The sequence below is a fragment of the Pleurodeles waltl genome, chromosome 5 (genome assembly GCF_031143425.1).
Source record: "Pleurodeles waltl isolate 20211129_DDA chromosome 5, aPleWal1.hap1.20221129, whole genome shotgun sequence".
Classification (NCBI taxonomy): Eukaryota; Metazoa; Chordata; class Amphibia; order Caudata; family Salamandridae; genus Pleurodeles; species Pleurodeles waltl.
The window spans coordinates 903,589,889-903,608,385 of NC_090444.1; the positions used below are offsets into that span (position 1 = coordinate 903,589,889).

Here is an 18,497-nt window from a genome sequence, read left to right on the forward strand (position 1 = left end):
AACAAAGGGTGAACAGTAGCCAAGGCTGAAAAAACGTTCAGTAATCTCAAAATCTAAAAAAGTAGCGACCAAATCTTTGTACTCTTTGAAACGTACAGATCCACCAGTCTGTGGGAAGGCCAGGCTACTTCACACCAGTTGGCTGTAGAAAAGCCAAAAAGAAGAATTTCTGATTAATCAGAATTACATTTCAGCTCGCTGATATGCATCCAGTCAGAAACCAAATGTATGCAATCTTTGAATGACTTCTCTTCAGATGCAGAAGCAGAGGTAACACAGATGTGCAAAGGGAAAGTCAGTCTATTATTTAAGCCTTACAGCTTACACTGGTGCATGCAAGAAAGAAGAACATGAACGAGATCCTGTAGTGCTAGAAGTGCGGAGAGAGGATCCCCTTGCTTTCTTTATGGAATAGGACAGTACATGTTTGGGGTGAATACCAGGAGATGCTTGCAGGTATGAATATCGTGCTTATGGCCACATACAGTGTCCTTAGTATCCTTTTTTCATGCCTTTCGTGGACATCTATGAAGAAAGCAAATACTTGTCAAATGAGCTTCAAACTTGTCAGAATGGGCGTCAGACAGAAGACGGCAATCACAACATTGAAGCTTATCCGTTATAAAATCCATAATGTCCACACGCATCTTGCAGAGAGCTTTTGAATGAAAATGATTTCCTGTTCAGAAGTCTTGTGATTTACAGTAGTGTATATCTGTTACAGTTAACAAGGTGTAAACAGAGCAATTTCAAAACATGTTCTCAGATATATTTTATCAAAACTTATGTCCCTATCCTGCTCAAGGTTTGCCATCCACCATAGTCAATTACTGTGAAACTTAAGAAAGTGAATACAGGACTGCAGTATGGGCAGGAATTCAATGTTATGAAGAGCACTAGTTCCATATCCAACAGCTAAATAAAGCAGCTACTATATTTTGAGGTGTGTGATTGTACATGTATTCAGCACAGTGCAGCAGAGTACAGACAGATCTAATGCAAAGGGGCAAAATATAGTCGAAGCAAGAACAAAAGAAGAGACTTCATATACTGTTAGATAAAGGGCGAGTGAGTGGACCACCTAGACTGTAGGCAATTAAATCTGACCGGGTTACCACACTTGGTTTTAAGTGCCTTCTTTTATATCTATTGTACTGTACTGTAACATTTACTAAGTGCTATGTCTGCCTATGTGGGGGCACTGAAGGGCTTGCCTACATGGATACCATGATACACTATGTACAGTGTGGTTGGAACTCTGTGGTCTGTTTTGCTCCTGTGCACAAAGTGTTTCCATGTCGTGTGTGACGAGTGTACGGTTTTCAGTAAGCTAGCAGCTTGAAACCACTCTGCAGGCCCGCTTATGTTTCCTACGATCACCATCCAGTTAGCTAGTTACTGCACCGGGATCTCCATTCTGAGATTTTAAGTTTATGGTCCTAAGCAGGCACAGATTGAATGAAGACATGTGGAGAGACCTGCTGGGATGGACTTTGGTAACATCCCATATCCAATTGTCGTAGTGAGATACCTTGTTACTTTTTTTCTTTTTTTTCTTTTTAGCCCTCTCAACTTTTAAAATGACAGTAATGACACAACAGAGCTTAATTTTTTTTTAACACTGAGGTCAAATCCCATATTAAGCCCAGAACCTATAACATGCTGTAGAAAACACAGAGACAGACATTTTCTTCAAATGCTGAACAACGTTCTACAAAGCTAACGTTTTAGCTCATTAGAAATGCACTAGGGTGCTTTTTCGAGGTACAAAGTAATAATTCAATATTGGGACTAAAGGAAGGAGGCTCTGATGTTTGCATATAATAATTCAACCTTACAACTGCTAACAATAAATATACGTCACGTTAAATTTCAAGGTTTTCATAGCTTCTGAGTCAGGCCAATTAGATCATTTATGGAACAGAATAACCAAAAAAAATCAGAAAAAACGTATGTCTCCTGATCCTTGAATTCATATTGTTGTTCCCAGACTAAGAACCCCCTTGGTGTAACCACTTTAATATCTGTTTGCCACAAGATTGTGGTGAATTTCTCTGCCCAGTGCTAAGTGAGACCAAAGGGTTAAGATGCAATACATAATGTGAAAGCATAAAAATTAGACAGCCCTTGAAATGAAGGTGACCGCATCTGCAGCACAGAAAACCTGGAATTTCACACTTTGTGAGCTGACTGCAACTCATATACAGCATCCTGCTTTCCCGAGCAGTTTTTAGAGACGTAGTATTTGTGTCTCTAAAAGTAGGCACTCATCCTTGAGTTCCTCCTTTCAAAAATGGTAACACTTAATGCCCTTTGTAAATCCTGGGTGAATCACTGCAGACTCATCTGGCTCAGGCAATTGCCACCTACGACCACACACTGGCTTGACAAAGCAAGTTACCAGTGCCATGTCCTGTTAAAATAACATCTGACCTCAAATCAATAAAATCTTGCATCCAGAACTGGAAAGAAATTCTGGGAGTCTGGTGGTGTGCACCTTGAAGAACTTCCACTGACTCACTGTGATGCCACCTTTGAGGACCTCTACCCCACCGAAAAACCTTGTCCCTGAAAAGGGAATAGGGATGAACATTTAATAAATACAACTAACTATCTGAAAGCACAGATGTCTTTTCCAAATGTATTTTCCCATACAGCCAGAACTTTGTATTTTCATTGTCTCGCTTCAGCTCATCATGAAGGGACGTCTGTCCCATCAATATTAAATAAGAATTATCCCCAAATAAGCCAGGACTATCAGGAGCCCTGCTAAGAGGCTGCATGCAGCCTCCGTTTCACTGAAAAAGCAAATCCAAGTAATGTTCCACATTATGCTGGATTAGTGAGTGCCAATGTAAGGGCTTTTGTGTGGCCTTTTTCTTTTTATATCTTTCGAATCCCGGTGCTGCAATCTCTGTCAGATTGTATACAACAGGGATACAAATCATGGGGCAGCCAACAGTTAGGTCTGAAAAACATCTACGAACTCTAGCAAAATCTTACTACCTTTACAGGTGGTAATTTGCAAGGCTGGTAAACTCCGTTACCTGTTTTTTTTTTAAGTGTTAACTGGAAGGAAACCGCAGTGTTTAAGTAAAGGGTGTACAGGCTAGCAGGCAGGTATAAGACAACGATCCCAATCTCCAGATGTCCGCTACAAGGGAAAAAAATACTGTTTCACATACCACAATGAGAGCAGCTGTTCCCGTATATAGAGTAACAGAACTTCCCACATCCCAGAAACAAACTGTAGTAAGATCTACCAACTCTAGCATTAAGAATGCTCGCATAACGATACAGCTGCAAAGCATTCTCAAAGACTTGCAGGCAAGGGCTTTGAGAGGCCTAATGAAAGGGTCACAGCTGCGAAGTAGGAGGTACTGACAGGATTTTGATGCACTGATGCAGCGTGTGCATCTGTGGAAGTGGTTGATATACCCCTTTCTCTATCCTCAAATGTTTATTATACCTTCAGGTGCATTTTATTGTTGGAAATAACAAGGATGGAAATAAGGAGATGTCTGAACCAAATACAGGTGAGTAGAAGAAACGGGTTGCTGGAGTTGACACTTGACAAGCACTGAGTGTTATGATGACAGAGTTTACTCGTTTCCCTCAGAATCCGGTCATGCAATCCAGTCAAAGAAAAATGATCCGGTTGGACCTGTTATGAGCAAGAACAATTTGAAGTTTGCAAAGCGGTGTCCAGAAGAGATAACCTTCAGTGTTATGAATTAGCAATGTACATGATAAAGATAGTCCACTAATTGTGAACCTAATGCTGATTTGGACAATCAATTGAAACACTAAGGATTGGAAGTAAACACAGATGCCCAACAATAAAATGAAATAACCTAACGGTAGTGCAACGGTGTACTGCTTGTGAAAAGGGGACTACTAAAATCAAGACGACAAAAACCCAGGTACGAACTGAATCAAAGCATATTGGTATATAGTGACCCTTAAGATCAGAGAGTGCTACTGTAGGAAACTGGCCCTTGTGCAGTTAACCCCCACTTTTTGCCAGATATTGATGCGGACTTGACCAAGACTGTACTGGGCTCCTGCTAAACAGGCCCCAGCACCGGTGTTCTTTCCCTAAAACTGTACCATTATTTCCACAACTGGCACACAGACAAATCCCTTGTAAAGGGTACCAGTGGTACCAAGGGCCCTGTGGCCAGGGAGGGTCCCTAAGGGACCCCTCATCAAACACATGTACACTGTCATTGCAGATCGTGTGTGCTGGTGGGGAGAAAAAGGCAAAGTTGACATGGCATCCCTCTCAGTGTGCCATGACCACAAAACACTGCCTGTGGCATAGGCAAGTCACCCCTCTAGAAGGCCGTACAGCCCTAAGGCAGGGTGCACTATACCTCAGGTGAGGGAATAGCTGCATGAGCAATATGCCCCTACAGTGTCCAAGTCCATTCTTAGACGTAAGTGCAGTGTGGCCATATTAAGTATTTGGCCTGCGAGTTTGTCATTTCGAACTCAAAAGCTCCCTAATGGCTTCACTAAATACTGGGAAGTTTGGTATCAAACTTCTCAGCACAATAAACCCACACTGATGCCAGTTTTGGTTTTATTCTAAAAAGTACAGAGAGGGCATCTTAGAGATGCCCCCTGTATTTTACCCAGTCCTCTAGTGTAGGACTGACTGGTCTGTGCCGGCCTGCCACCAGCAGACACGTTTCTGACCCCACGGGGTGAGGGCCTTTGTGCTCTTGAGGCAGAAACAAAGCCTAGTCTGGATGGAGGTGCTTCACACCTCCCTCCTTCAGGAACTGTAACACCTGGCATGATCCTCAAAGGCTCAGGCCTCATGTTACAGTGTCCCAGGGCACTCCAGCTAGTGGAGATGCCTGTCCCCCCCCCCCCCCCAACCCTTACATCACAAAGGACCAAGAACACCAGAGGAAAGTGGCCGTGTCCACAAAGGAACTACACCAAGGGACTCCAGAGCCTCCCCAGATCCATGAGTCCTGACCACCCTGCACCAATGCCTTTAGCCGGTGACTCAACAAAATAGATCGAATCCCCAGGCGATTGTGAGCAAGTCCCCACCCTGGGTTGACCTCTCCACCCCTCCACAACACCGCCTACAGAGGTAATCCTGAGGACTCCGTGACCGTGAAAGCTCAGGACGAAGATACCCAACAGATATCCTCCTCCCTGTCCAGCCTATGGTTTGCCCAAGTTGACCCCCCTGGACCTCGCCTGCACCATCTGAGTGACCCCTGGGGTCCCCTCAGACTAGCATTGGAAACCTGATGCCTTGTTTGCACCCTGCACCAAGCTGCCCCAATGCCACGGAGAATGTGTGTTTGGTGCCTACTTGTGCCTCCCCACCCCGTGCGCCTCTAAACCCCCACCCCCCTGGTTTGTCCTCCGAAGTCACAGGTACTTACCTGCAGACAGGCCTGATTCAGAGTGCCCCCAGTCTCCATAGGAGCCCATGTTAAATTTGCCTCAACTTTGACCTCTGTAACCCGGCCGGCCCCATGTTGCTGGTGGTGGATGTTTGGGGTTAACTTGAACCCCAAACTAATAACTTCCTAACCCTCGGAGACTGGAACTGTAAGTCAAGTATTTACCTGTAAGAAATACTAACTTCTCTTCCCCCAAGGAACTGTTTTTGAAAATTGCAGTGTCAATTTTTAAAACAGATAATTGCCAATATTCCAAAAACTGTATAACTTATTGATTTCAAACAAAGTACTATTGATATAGGTGTGCTTACTTGCAACTTGAATTTTGTGGTTCTAGAAATAAAAGATTTTTTCTATATAAAAACCATTGGCCTGGAGTTAAGTCATTGAGTGTGTGCCTCATCTATTGCTTGTGTGTGTACAACAAATGCTTTGCACTACCCTCTGATACGCCTAACTGCTCAACCACACTACCACAGAAGACAACATTAGTATTATCTACTTTAGCCTCTGTTAAGCCTTTGTGCACACTAGATCTCATTTTGATACAGTACATAGAGAGCCGGCTTCCTACAGCCACTCTTTACCTAGAATGCCAAATCCAGCCCTTTTAAACAAGAATACGGCTGAAGTTTTGACCAGTTAAATAATGATTTAGGCAAACAGGGTCTTCATCAGGGCCAAAAGGATGGATACACCCTCTGGGGAGTCCTCAGGACAGCAGACTGGTTCAATGTCAAAAGTATAACTGGTGTGTGTCCCTAAGGGCTGCCCAATTAATGGAGAGAACACCATAAAGACACTGGTGTTTTGAAATTAGTAGAGAAAGGGGGTAATTACTTCTGCTTTTCACAACATAATGTGTGCTATCTGGGTAAGAATCCACAACAGCTATGGGCTCGTGCTCGAAAGGAAAGATGAGTGACGAAAAAAAGAGGCATATTATCTCTTGTTCGGTGGATGCAAATTCCAAAAGTATATGGACGGGTGGTGGGGGGTTGTGGCGGGGTTCTGAAGGGTGAAAAGAAAAACAGTAGTGTCGAAATACAATATGATGAGCTTCAGCAGGGGACAAAAATCAATTGGGGCTTAAGAACAGTCAGAAGTGTGTCAAGTCTTAATAGTATCAAGCCAAGACTGCAGTTATTCTGGTCCTCAAAAACTCACTGCAACCCTAACAGCATATCAAGGAAATGTGTAATCTAGGAGAGTTGTCACTCAGTGCCTTAAAGTCCACCTAAGGGTGCAAGTCCTGAAAAGAGGAAAAAAACAAGGTAGGAAAAGGAGCAATTATTCAGGTTGATCTAAGCAACACTTTACATCAATTTATTTTCTAGCATTATCCAGCAATCGACAAACAATGCAGGTTGGCCTGCTTGGTAGCCTCATCCTGGGTATGAGGCACTAGTTAAATGCTACAATACAATACATCTGTCTTGAATTAACTGTCCATATCTAAATCAGAAGCAATTTAAATGTTACATTAGACCCACTGTATAGATCATCAGGTAGGAACACAAGTAAGGTCCAAAGGTAAGTATCACAGGTATCTGTTCCATAGGACACAAGCCGATCCCACTAGAGGTTTGGAAAGAAAACTGTGGTTCGATTGGTTCACCTAATGAGGCCAGGTGGCCTGGCAAATTGACTGGAGCTGTCTTTTAGAGGTGTGGCCAAGACTGATGTGCAAATACTAAGTAGGTATCACTAGTAGCACTGACAGCACACAAACAAGAGACTGAATGCAATGCTGACCAAAGCAGTTACCAGCAGTTGAGGACAATGCACAGATTGCAGTCATCCTTTTTTTGTTTCATCTGTGTGCATATCATGAAAGATGTAAACTTGGTGGACATCACTGCAGGAACTTAACTGCAAATATGCATATTGTAGCAGTTAGTCTTGGAGCAATTATTTTCCTATTTTTTTCACAAACATGGCATAAGTCTTCTTAGATCTGAACACCCTTGTCTGTGCATGCTGGCACTAAAGAATAGAGAATTTTTCACTAGGTGAAAATATACGCGGATAAACTGGGGACCAAGAGTGGAGCTTTTCTCTTTGTATAACACTACTGCCAAAAACATTATTAGGGATTTGGATGAAAGATTTTGTGTGATGCTAACATTGAACATATAAATGCAGACACAAGGTACAGCTCCTAAACTGTTTACATTCTAAACTGAATCAGGCTGCAAGTTGTACTTCGAGAAAATAGGATAATAAGGTCAGTTTTTGAGGAAAAGATCTTATTAATCACCAGGCTTCATTAACATGCGTAACCACCATCTGAACAAGAAGTAATACACAAGGACAGGAACAGAGCTGAATAATTTTCAGTCTGACAAGGTAAGCAGATGAAAGTAAAAAAATCTTCGTAGAGGGATTTCAGCCACTTAAGAAATCCGTAGCAAAACTGACCATAAATGAATTCAATCAATTTCATCAACTGATTCTATAGTAGCTGATTATCTACAAAAATAACCTTCGGTGTACCACCCTCCCCTCTGATATCCCGGAGTGTGAAAGCTTAATTTTCTCCCTTCACCTCTCCCCTACCTTTACTTTCTCAGGTTTGCTTCTCTACCGACCCCCAGGACCCTGTACCTGTTTTTTAGATTCCCTGCCGGAAGTTGCAGCGAGTCTTATCTGTAAATCCCCTAACTTTACTATCCTTGGGGATTTCAACATCCATCTTGATAATGGAAATTGTCCACACGCAAGGTCTCTACTTGCGTCTCTCTCTGCGCTTGATTTAAATCAACACGTAATAGGACCTACCCATACCAAAGGCCATACGCTGGACCTTTTATTCAGTAATCTCCCTGTACTCACCACTCTGCCATCCCAGCCTCTAACCTGGACGGATCATTGCCTTCTATCTTTCTTTTTCCCCTGCAATGTTACTCCAGTTGTGCAGTCTACCCCCCCTACTTTTGGTCGCATTTGGTCAAAACTGGCCCTTGTGGAGTGGCGGGCTGCTCTCCAGACCTCCTTGGGGGCCAGCACCCCCTCCATTTCTGCAGATTCATTTAATAAATGGATTTCCTCCTCTTTGGATAGTATTCTGCCCATCAAATTGAGATCTAACAAGCCCCCCCATAAGGCCAAACCCTGGTTTTCACCTTGTTTGCTAGAACTAAAAAAAATGTGCAAAAGGTTAGAAAGAGCTTGGAGAAAGAATTACAGTCTCATTGATAGAGAAATATATAGGCAATCCGTCAGACTCTACCATCAAAACATCAAAGCCGCCCAGTCCTCCTACTATGGATTAAGAATAGAAAGCTCCTCCTGTTCACAAAAGGAAATTTTTCAGATTTTTAAGGAATTAACTATAACCCCTATGCCCTCTCCTCCCACAGAACCCTCCACTGAATATAGTAATCTTTTGGCATCTCATTTTAATGACAAAGTCATTAAGATATACTCTGGGTTCCCTTCTCCTCCTCCCCCAGGTACAGTAGAGCACCAAATGATGGATCCCTCCCTCTCCGGAACCACATTAACTGTCTTCACACCTCTTACTGATACTGCTGCCACTAAACTTCTTCTTCAGATTAAATCGGGCTCCCCCCTGGACCCCGCTCCTCCCCCCATCCTCTCGCGAGTTTCAGATATTGTTGTACCTCCCCTCACAGAAATACTGAATCGTTCCCTATCGTTAGGTCTTCTCCCCCCTCTTTTTAAGCATGCCATTATTAAGCCTCTGTTAAAAAAAACGAAACTGGACCCATCTCTGCTGGAGAATTATAGACCCATTGCTCTTCTCCCTATTTCAACAAAAATTTTGGAGAAACACGTTAATCACCAATTAACCAGCTACTTAGAGACCCATGAACTCCTCCACCCCACCCAAATGGGTTTTAGAGCCCATCATAGCACGGAGTCAGCTCTCCTTGCAGTGACTGAGTCAGCCAGGCAGCTTTTGGACCAAGGGTCCCATGTGGCCATGATTCTGCTTGATCTCAGCGCTGCTTTTGATACAGTGGACCACAACCTTCTCTGCCGCAGGCTCTCAGAATTGGGGATAGGAGGCCTGGCATTGTCCTGGCTGTCTGCTTTTGTCAAAGACAGATCTTTTCAAGTCCTGGATCGAGCCTACTTCTCTGACATTTTTCCTTTGACTTGTGGAGTTCCCCAGGGCTCTTCTTTGAGCCCAACTCTTTTTAATGTCTATTTATCCCCGCTGGCTAAGGTGATCGCTCCCTACAATTTGTCTTTGGTCACCTACGCCGACGATACTCAACTTGTGGTGTCCCTATCCAGCTCCGGGGACTCGTCAGCAGCTAACCTCTCGTGCTGTATGAAAGACATTGGAGCTTGGATGGTCCAGTCTAAGCTCAAATTCAATGACAGAAAGTCAGAAGTCATCGTACTAGGCAATTCCCCCCCAGCTCTTTCGCTTCCGCTGTACTCTGAGGCTTTCAATAATCTTCCTCCCCCTAAGGACCAGGTAAAAAGCCTTGGTTTCTGGGTGGATTCTCGTCTGACCATGGATTATCAAGCAAAAAGAGTCTCTTCTATATGCTTTGGCATCTTAAGAGTTCTTAGGAAAATCTCGATTCTTCTTCCCCCTATGGCCAGAAGAATCCTCGTTCAAACTCTTATCCTCTCCCGGTTGGATTATGGGAACTCACTTTCTCAGCGCCCCGGCTTATGTTATAAAAAGGCTACAAACAGTCCAGAACGCAGCCGCCCGGCTTCTTGTCAATCTTCCCAGACATGTATCCGCTAAACCTGCTCTTTCCTCGCTTCATTGGCTCCCCTTCAAGCAACGTACCTATTTTAAGGCCCTATGCATTGTTCATAGAGCTCTTCAACATAAGGGCCCAATGTTCTTTAGAAAGCGGCTATGTCTTTATGTTCCTTCTCGAAGTCTGAGGTCCTCCTCCTCTCGTCTTGTGACCATCTTGAGGTCTAAGAGAGCTTGGGGGGCCAACTCCTTCCTTACCAAGGCCGCCCGTCTTTGGAATGATCTTCCTTCCGATCTACGTCAGGAACATTCAGAACTACTTTTTAGGAAAAAACTCAAGACTATTCTTTTCTGTAGGTAGCGCTCTCAACTCTCCTAGTGACAGCACCGGTCAGGTTAGGTTAGCGCTGGGATGCCTTCGGGTCACTACGCGCTTTATAAATTCTTAAACTAAACTAAACTAGCTTAGCTTTTATACAGCAGTAACTGCAGATTATGTAGACTATGATGAAATCAACAGATTAAATTTGGTACCACCAAATTGAAGATAAAATGATGTGTGAATCCATCTTCCCTATGACAGATGGAAAGGTGAGAGGGAAAGGACAGGTTAGAAAGAAAAACAAGCATTTGCAATGCAATGGGCCTCGCGTTTGCTCGAGTTAGAGCGATTAGCGTTGTAAATTCCTAACTGGACTTTTCTTGTCATATGAATTGACAATGAAAAGTTAAGAAGTTGACATAAGCGAGCCGATTCAAAATGCCACTGCCGCCATGAGCATGAGCCCGAAGGAGAGACACAAAAGGAAAAAGAAGTTCACTTGCATTCAACTGTATTGGCAAAACTGCAATTATCCATGTAACATGGTCGATGGCCAAAGCGGTAACAAAACTGACCTGAGGAAGGACAAACGTAAAGCATTTACCAATGATAAAGGATTTTTGAAAGGCAAGCTCTTGAACAAGTGATAGTGATGGGCGTGGTTAAAAGCTCACAGAAAGATTACAACACGTCCGAGCACTTCTGCGCTCGACCTAAAATCACAAATTAACACATCTGTCTACTAATGCTCTAAAAACACAATGGCTTAACAGGACGGGGGAAGTCTTTTCAATTAATATTTAACTTTTTCAAGGAAATTTAAATGAAAACAATGAAGAAAAAAAACGCAATACCAGGGGTTCAGACTTTCAAGTTGGTGCCAACTTCTTTTTTTTTTACCCCAGGGTGGAATTTGGCTAGATGGGAGTGAAATTCCCCAAATCCACTTGATTTAACAGGTGCAATGTTCAACATGTTTAGGAGAAGTTGTATCATCTCTTTTCTAATGTTATACTACAAGAAAGCAATACATCAAGTCAGGTCACTTAACTTAGATGATAGTAATGATCTTTGCTGGAACTTATGGACTTAAGTCCAACCCATTTTTTCCCCTCTGTAGTCATATGTTGACAAGCCCTCCATTACCTTACACATCCACCATGCTGCCACTTAGTTTGGTCCAGTTTACGGAGTCAATAACAGTATTTGCCCTTAAACATGACAGACTTTGGCCCCATTATGAACATTACTATGACTTTTGAAATGATTTTAAGAGTCGGACTGATCTGTCTCCTGGAAGCTCAATTGCCTGCCCTTTTAAGAGATGTTCAGCAAATGTGTGGTGGTTTCTGGTTAACAGTTGTTGACAAATTTGCTTGCACACGCTGAAAGATTTGAAGGAAATTTATTATAGACTCCAAGAAGTTATACCATCACATTTTAATAGCACACAATGTGCCAGTGGTTTGGTATTGGGGGTCGTTTCTGTAATCCAGAGATTACTTAATTTTCAAACAATTCTAAACCTTACATCACAGAGTACCCCAAGTTGATAATTTTAAAAGTGTTGCGACAGAAAAAACAAACGCAAAATGATGGTACCTTGACCACTGCATTTTGTGGTTTCTCAAATGCATGCACTGTTCTCACTTTTGGTGGCTACTGAAGATTTAGCGCTGCATTCCACAAACAAATATTGGTGGCTAAGCCCATTACTAAACTAGGCAAGGACCATGAATGTGTGGTGGTAACTATTGCCACTGGGATGAACATTTAGCCAAAGCCAGCTGATTCCAAAGATAGGCCCTCTAATGACTTCCAACGAAACACTAAATTAGGGCACTGTTGGTTTGATCTGGTCACTGGTTTAGAAGTAAATGATTACTGAACAGGTACAGATGCCTTTAGGCTTGTCACAAAAGATAACCAGATATGCTACATGTACTCGCATATAAACAGGGTCACTAAATTCATCTGTTTCTGCTGTTGTGGCATATTCTGCATTAATTTTGGATTTAGCACACCTGCCAAATCATCATCTTTTGTTTTTAGGTGACACGGGTCAACGTAACTAAAAATGCTACCACAGGTTACAGCTTAGTGTCAGGGCTTTAGCTGTCCAGAGGCAGATTACCTTCCAGTTTCAGCTTCTGCATTTAGTTGTTAAACTGGTAATAATGATGTGAAACCTTTGCTCATATAGAGTTAACTTTTTTTTTTTTTTAAATCCAAAATAGTGAAGGTAATACTTCTTTACATTTTTTGCATTGTGACTTTTCTTGCCGCCTAGTTTATTCAACCACGACATATAATTTGGTCCTCCCCTGCTACATGCTCGCAGGGGTTTTACAGAGGACTGCTTCAGATTTAGCAGTAGGGGGACCCATGCTGAAAACCTAACTTTTGGGCCAGTGAAGGTTGTTCAATCCAGTCATTTACTCTTAATGTTTCAAAAAGCATTGTGAATAGCCACTGTGGAGTTTCTTTGTAGTGTTGGCTGTATATGACCCCTCCCCCCCACCACCCCCGACGTCTCTGGCCCATGTACAATAGTACTACAATACATACTTCTAAAGTGTGCAATGTCACAAGAAAATATCCTAAAATGTTAGGATAACTGATTTTGAGCTTGATCAAGCAGAGGTTTTTCTAGCCAGCAAAGTTCACATTTAAACAGTTTTGGGTCTGACCCCTCAATAAAAATAAAAAAATGGCAAAGTCCACAGGCCTGGCCACAACAACAAATATGGACAAATGCAGCTGGCATGAGTAAAAACATTAAAGCCAGCGCTAATGGCGGGAGGAAAAATAATGAATTTAGGAGATAAGCGATGCTGCTTTCAGCAGGACACTAAAATGAATCGAAAAAAGCTAGGGTCTTAAGACTTTTGAAGTGAGCTATGGTGCCTTTTTAGAGAACAACATGGCTTGTGCATTACTAATTTGTGCAGTTCTTGCTGCATTTCAAATAACACATTCTTTTCATCTGTAAAATGTACTGTAAGCGGACAACAGATTTACAATGGCAGATACGACAGGTTCATATGCAATCTGAACTCCCTGAAGGGACAAATGCTTGGGGAGTATTCCACGAATAAATACTGTGCTTCTATTGACTCGATATCATCCCTTAATTGATTTTTCATTCTTAACTCAATCTAATTTCATACCACGTCTTTAATACCGCACCAGTGGGTGTTTTAGGTAAAAAGTGTACAGGCTGCTAATTATTGCAATAAGGAAAGACTCACTCTGCTGACTAGTAGCTGCAAGCGATCCACAAGAAACAAAACGATGTACCACGGAGGCTGCAGTTCAAAGGTGGATTTCACCACTAAAGTGAAACTGGATAAAGATGAGTAGGTAAACCATGATAATACTTACTTTTTTTTTATGAATACATGGATTTCATTGTTGATTTAATGTTTTTTCGCACATGCAAACCTTAACAGAATATATTCTGACATGTTATTACTGTGCATTTACATAATTACCCTAAATTTGTTAATTATTGTGCATCACCATAATGTGTTGCTTTTCGTGGATAAGCATTCATTTTAAGATGGCTTGGAACTTAAGTAGGTAGTGCCTGCTAGTTAACCACAATGCATTTCATTTGTTGCAATGGAACCGCTTAGTAGGATATCGAAGGATTCGCTAGTCAACATCATTATGTGTGAGAGCTATGCTCCTCTGGGCTGAGCAAAGACATGAGTCTCAAAGTTTCAAGACAATGGCTGACGGAGTCTGATCCAAAAAGTGTCGAACACAAAACCCGCCATAATTAATTGGAAACAATATTCCTATTTAGACTGCTGTGCTGTGTCAAACCGAGACCTAAAAAAATGGAGGGACACACATTGCACGTTTTGTGCTGGCATTTAAGAGCGCGCCTACAGGCATAAGTGGCAGGGATAATGCGGCACAGAGGCTTTTACTTCTGCTTACAAAGGAATAGGAAGCAGCAAACTATGCCATAAAAAAATTAAAATAGATTTAAATACCCTATGGCCACTGAAAAAAATTAGACATCTAAAATACCTTTAATCTGGCTTCGATAATCTTGGTAAGAGTGAGACAGTCACCATGGAATCCACTGCATCCAATAACTGTTTTGTCAGTCCTGTAAAATACAAAGTTATCATTATCGATCAAAAATAGCAACAGATTACAACTGCTAGCAGAGCACCAAAACTAATTAATCAACAAAACCATCGAAAGCTGCTAAAGTCAGCAAGCCATACAGACATGAGAAGGATGCCTGGAAACTGTTCATGCTCACCTTCTCACCTCAATCCGTTTCATGGTTAATATTATCACAGTGTACCAGTTCTCAAATCAGAAATCATGCACCACGGCAAGTGTTTATGATATTTAATGACAAACATATAGAAATGTATTTATCATATAAACTGAACCTTCTAGTTGAAACGTTAAACTAAGAAGAGAATGACAAAACGTGTACTCATTCGTCCACCAAAAAATAAACTCTTCCTAATCAGTCCTTTTACCTAGACTGCAAACGTAGAACGGGAAGGAGAACTGGCACAATTCAGGACTTTTTCCTTTAGCCTTTTTCAAAGCAATTGCGACTATCCACAGCCTCACATGGTGTTTTTGTGTATAACTACTATCGCCTGTTTCTTTGGCTTGCATGTTTACCGTTCGTCCTGCTGCTTGGTGGTAAACGTATCTTCCTACGTACTGTAGGTACATGGGAATCCCAGGTACCCAAGCCCACCACCAGATGGCAACCCTTTCCTTTCCTCACCAGCCCAGCGGCTACCACACCCCTTTTATCATCCGGCATGCGCTCAGTCCCACAGGGCACATCAAAAAACCCTTCAAAAAGTCTCTCTCTGCTTTCCAGTACAAAATGCTATTCCATCTAAGTCTCTGTGTTAAGTAGAAAAACATATACTTCGCCTTCAGGTGCCGGCATTGCACGCCATGCAAATCTCCAACTAGCTCCTCACTCTTTGCTGTGAATAACTTTTTCCACACCTACTGTATTCATGAAGCTTTTCTCTGTTTCTGCTAGTTTCGTTCCCCGTGTATTATAGGGGTGTCTGAATTCCTGCATTACTTCTACTGCTTGACAGACGTTCGCCACACAGCTTTCCTGGTATTCCCCCGGGTGTGTAACAACCAGCGAACTACAACTATCGATGCCTCCTTTGGGAAATATACGTGGAAGGAGAACCGCCCCGTATTATATAAAAAACAAAATCCCTTTTTTACCAAGTTGAATTTTGACAATTAACCGAGTAATAAACAAGTATACTTTTGGCACAAAATGTAATTAATATGTACAAGATTTGTATGAAAATTATTTGACAACTATTTCAAATTAAAAAGTGCTGGTGGGATCATACGAATGCAAAAACTATTGCACACGAGGGGGTTTATTTACATTATATATATATATATATATATATATATATATATATATATTTTTTTTTTTTTTTAATAAAACACTGCACGATAGCTCAGAGGCCTTGGTGCTACGTCTTTTAAACCAAACTGGCTGAACACATTTGTAATAGGAAGGGTGTTTTCCTTGGAATATGCTAGAATCTCCCACTGGCAGAAGAATAAGTAGATTTAACCACCTCAACTGCCTATATTTTGATGCATTTGGTTTACTGCAGACGTAATGATGCACTGGCATAATTTCCCAGACACATAATTTTACATTCGATCAATGCGAATTGAGAACTTATGGGAGTGATTGGTTTGACTAAAATACGCAAGGCCACGTAACTCAACATCAATTCTACCATAAAAGGCAAGAATTGGCTAGCATGATCACCATATCAACAAGAGTTTCTACTTCATTACTTCGACAATAAACTAATTGCGCATCTGATTAGACCTAAAAAATAAACTCTTATCCTCCTGATTCACAGGTTTTAGCTCAGCAGCACGTGAAGGAAAAAATAAAAACTGTGGTAATAAAACCCTTAGATAAAAAGGAACTATGCAATGAAATCCTCAAGATTACAAATTGAAATGCTGTTCTTGCAGCCTCTTTTGCATTACACAGAAAGAAGATTAGGAGGAGCAAGTGCCACCTTCATATCCAGATTTGTGATAAGGCTGAGAATTTTTGTTTTTCCCAGCAGAGACACCAGACAAATGCGACCTGCAATGCAGGCTTCAGTCAAATCTACGTTTCTCACCACCCCCGGTGTTTCATGTGGGTGTAGTTTCTTTTTTTTTGCTTCAATTCTTTATTACATTTTTTAAAACAAATATTCTGAGACATATTAACTCAAGAAAAACATACACTGGAGAGTTAGAACATAAGTGTACAGTTATGAATGTCCATAATCATTCCATTCTGAATAATAATTTTAAAAAAAGAGAATAAAAAGATTAAGTAGTTAAGGGAGAAATAAAAGAGAGAAATCCTGTTCAAACAGTAATTATCGTTCAGCTTGTATATCATTCTTTCAAATTGTGCTATTTCAATCATATCTTTCAACCAAGATTGAATAGTTGGTAAAACATTAGATTTCTAAAATTGTGATATATTAACTTTAGCCAGACTAAGAGCTGTAGATAACCATCTGAATACTTGTGGAAAGATCTTTTTTAAATTAGAGGTGTCATATGATAAGGACAAACGGGGTGAAAGAGAACCAATATCAGGTAATAATGTCCTTAAATATCTGACTATTTGGGTCCAAAAAGGATGACTCCCGAGGCATTCCCATTAGAAATGAACAATATCGCAATTGATTTGCTGACCTCTCCAATAGGTGGAATTAGGGCGGAGTTTCGCTGAATGAAGTTTGGCGGGTGACCAATACCAACAGTTAAGTATTTTAAAGTCATTAAATTTCAATTGTGTGTCTTGAAGACCTTGATTATAATTTTCTAAAAGCGTAGTCCAGTCTTTGTCCGAAAAGGTCGTATTAAGTTGTATGGACCACCAAGTTTACAAGTTGTCAGACGTATCGATTGAGAAGGATTTATCAACTAATATAGAGTATATACCAGATACAATACCTTCCATATTTTTCCATGCATAAGCAACAAACGATTGCATAATGAGGTCCACATACAGGAGTATGTTGTAGAGTTAAAAATGGATGATAATAAAATAAAATTATTAAAATGAGTTTGGAAGGCAATATGTCTCCTGCAATTGCAAGAATGATTTCAGGGAATTATTTTGTGTATGTAAGTCTGATTTGATATTTATTTTATGATTACTCCAAATGTACCAGTTAAGTTCTTTACCCTTATAAGTAATCGCAGAATTATTCCAAATTGGAGAGTGTAACTGAATGTAAGCATTACATTATTTTATTAGCTTTTTGCCATGCTAATTGAGAAGAATAAATAACTGGATTTGAAAATTGTGAATATTTTGGATTTTTGGTATAATAAATGGCCATGGGGGGTGGTAGTTTTCAATAAAAACTGTTCAAAATTCACCGCAAAGAGATATTGGGATTCGTGGATAACATGTATATCGAAAGTGATAACTGTTGAGCCACCCAACAATTTTCCACCTGTGTAAGTTGTAAACCTCCTTTTAATGTGGATGAGTGTAATTTGGAGCTACTTATACGAGTTTTATTTTCTCCCCAAATTAAACGAGATATCAAAGAAAAGGTATTTTTGAAAAAAGTATTTGTTACAGGGAGTCATAGCATGCTGAACACGGAGTTAAATTTTGGTATTGTATTCATTTTAATAATTTGTACTGTACCCCATAATTTAAGATTTAATTGAGACCATCCTATAAAATCCTGTTTAAGTTTAGCTACAATAGGATTCAGGTTATCCATCACCATATTGTTTAACCCAGGATTAAGTAAAATCCCAAGATATTTAAGTTGGGAAGATCTCCACTTAAAAGGAAGATTACCTAGGGAAGCTAGTGTAGTACTCGTATTCATTGGTAGAGCTTCACATTTAGATCAATTAATTTTAAACCTGGAAAATTTCGAAAAGTAATTCAAAAGGGACGATAGAGTATTAGTCAAAGAATACGGTTTTAAAAGTGTCAGTAATAACACATCAGCATAATAAAAAG

General features: G+C 40.9%; 1 protein-coding gene across 1 annotated transcript in view; it reads right to left on the minus strand.

Moving 5' to 3' along the window:
• The window catches only part of PSMB1 (proteasome 20S subunit beta 1), an 86,895-nt gene that overhangs the window by 5,690 nt on the left and 62,708 nt on the right, over window positions 1-18,497 (minus strand). Inside the window, exon 3 of the mRNA XM_069235021.1 lies at window positions 14,489-14,570. Coding sequence (XP_069091122.1) covers window positions 14,489-14,570 — 82 coding nt within the window. The remainder of the gene's footprint in view (window positions 1-14,488; window positions 14,571-18,497) is intronic.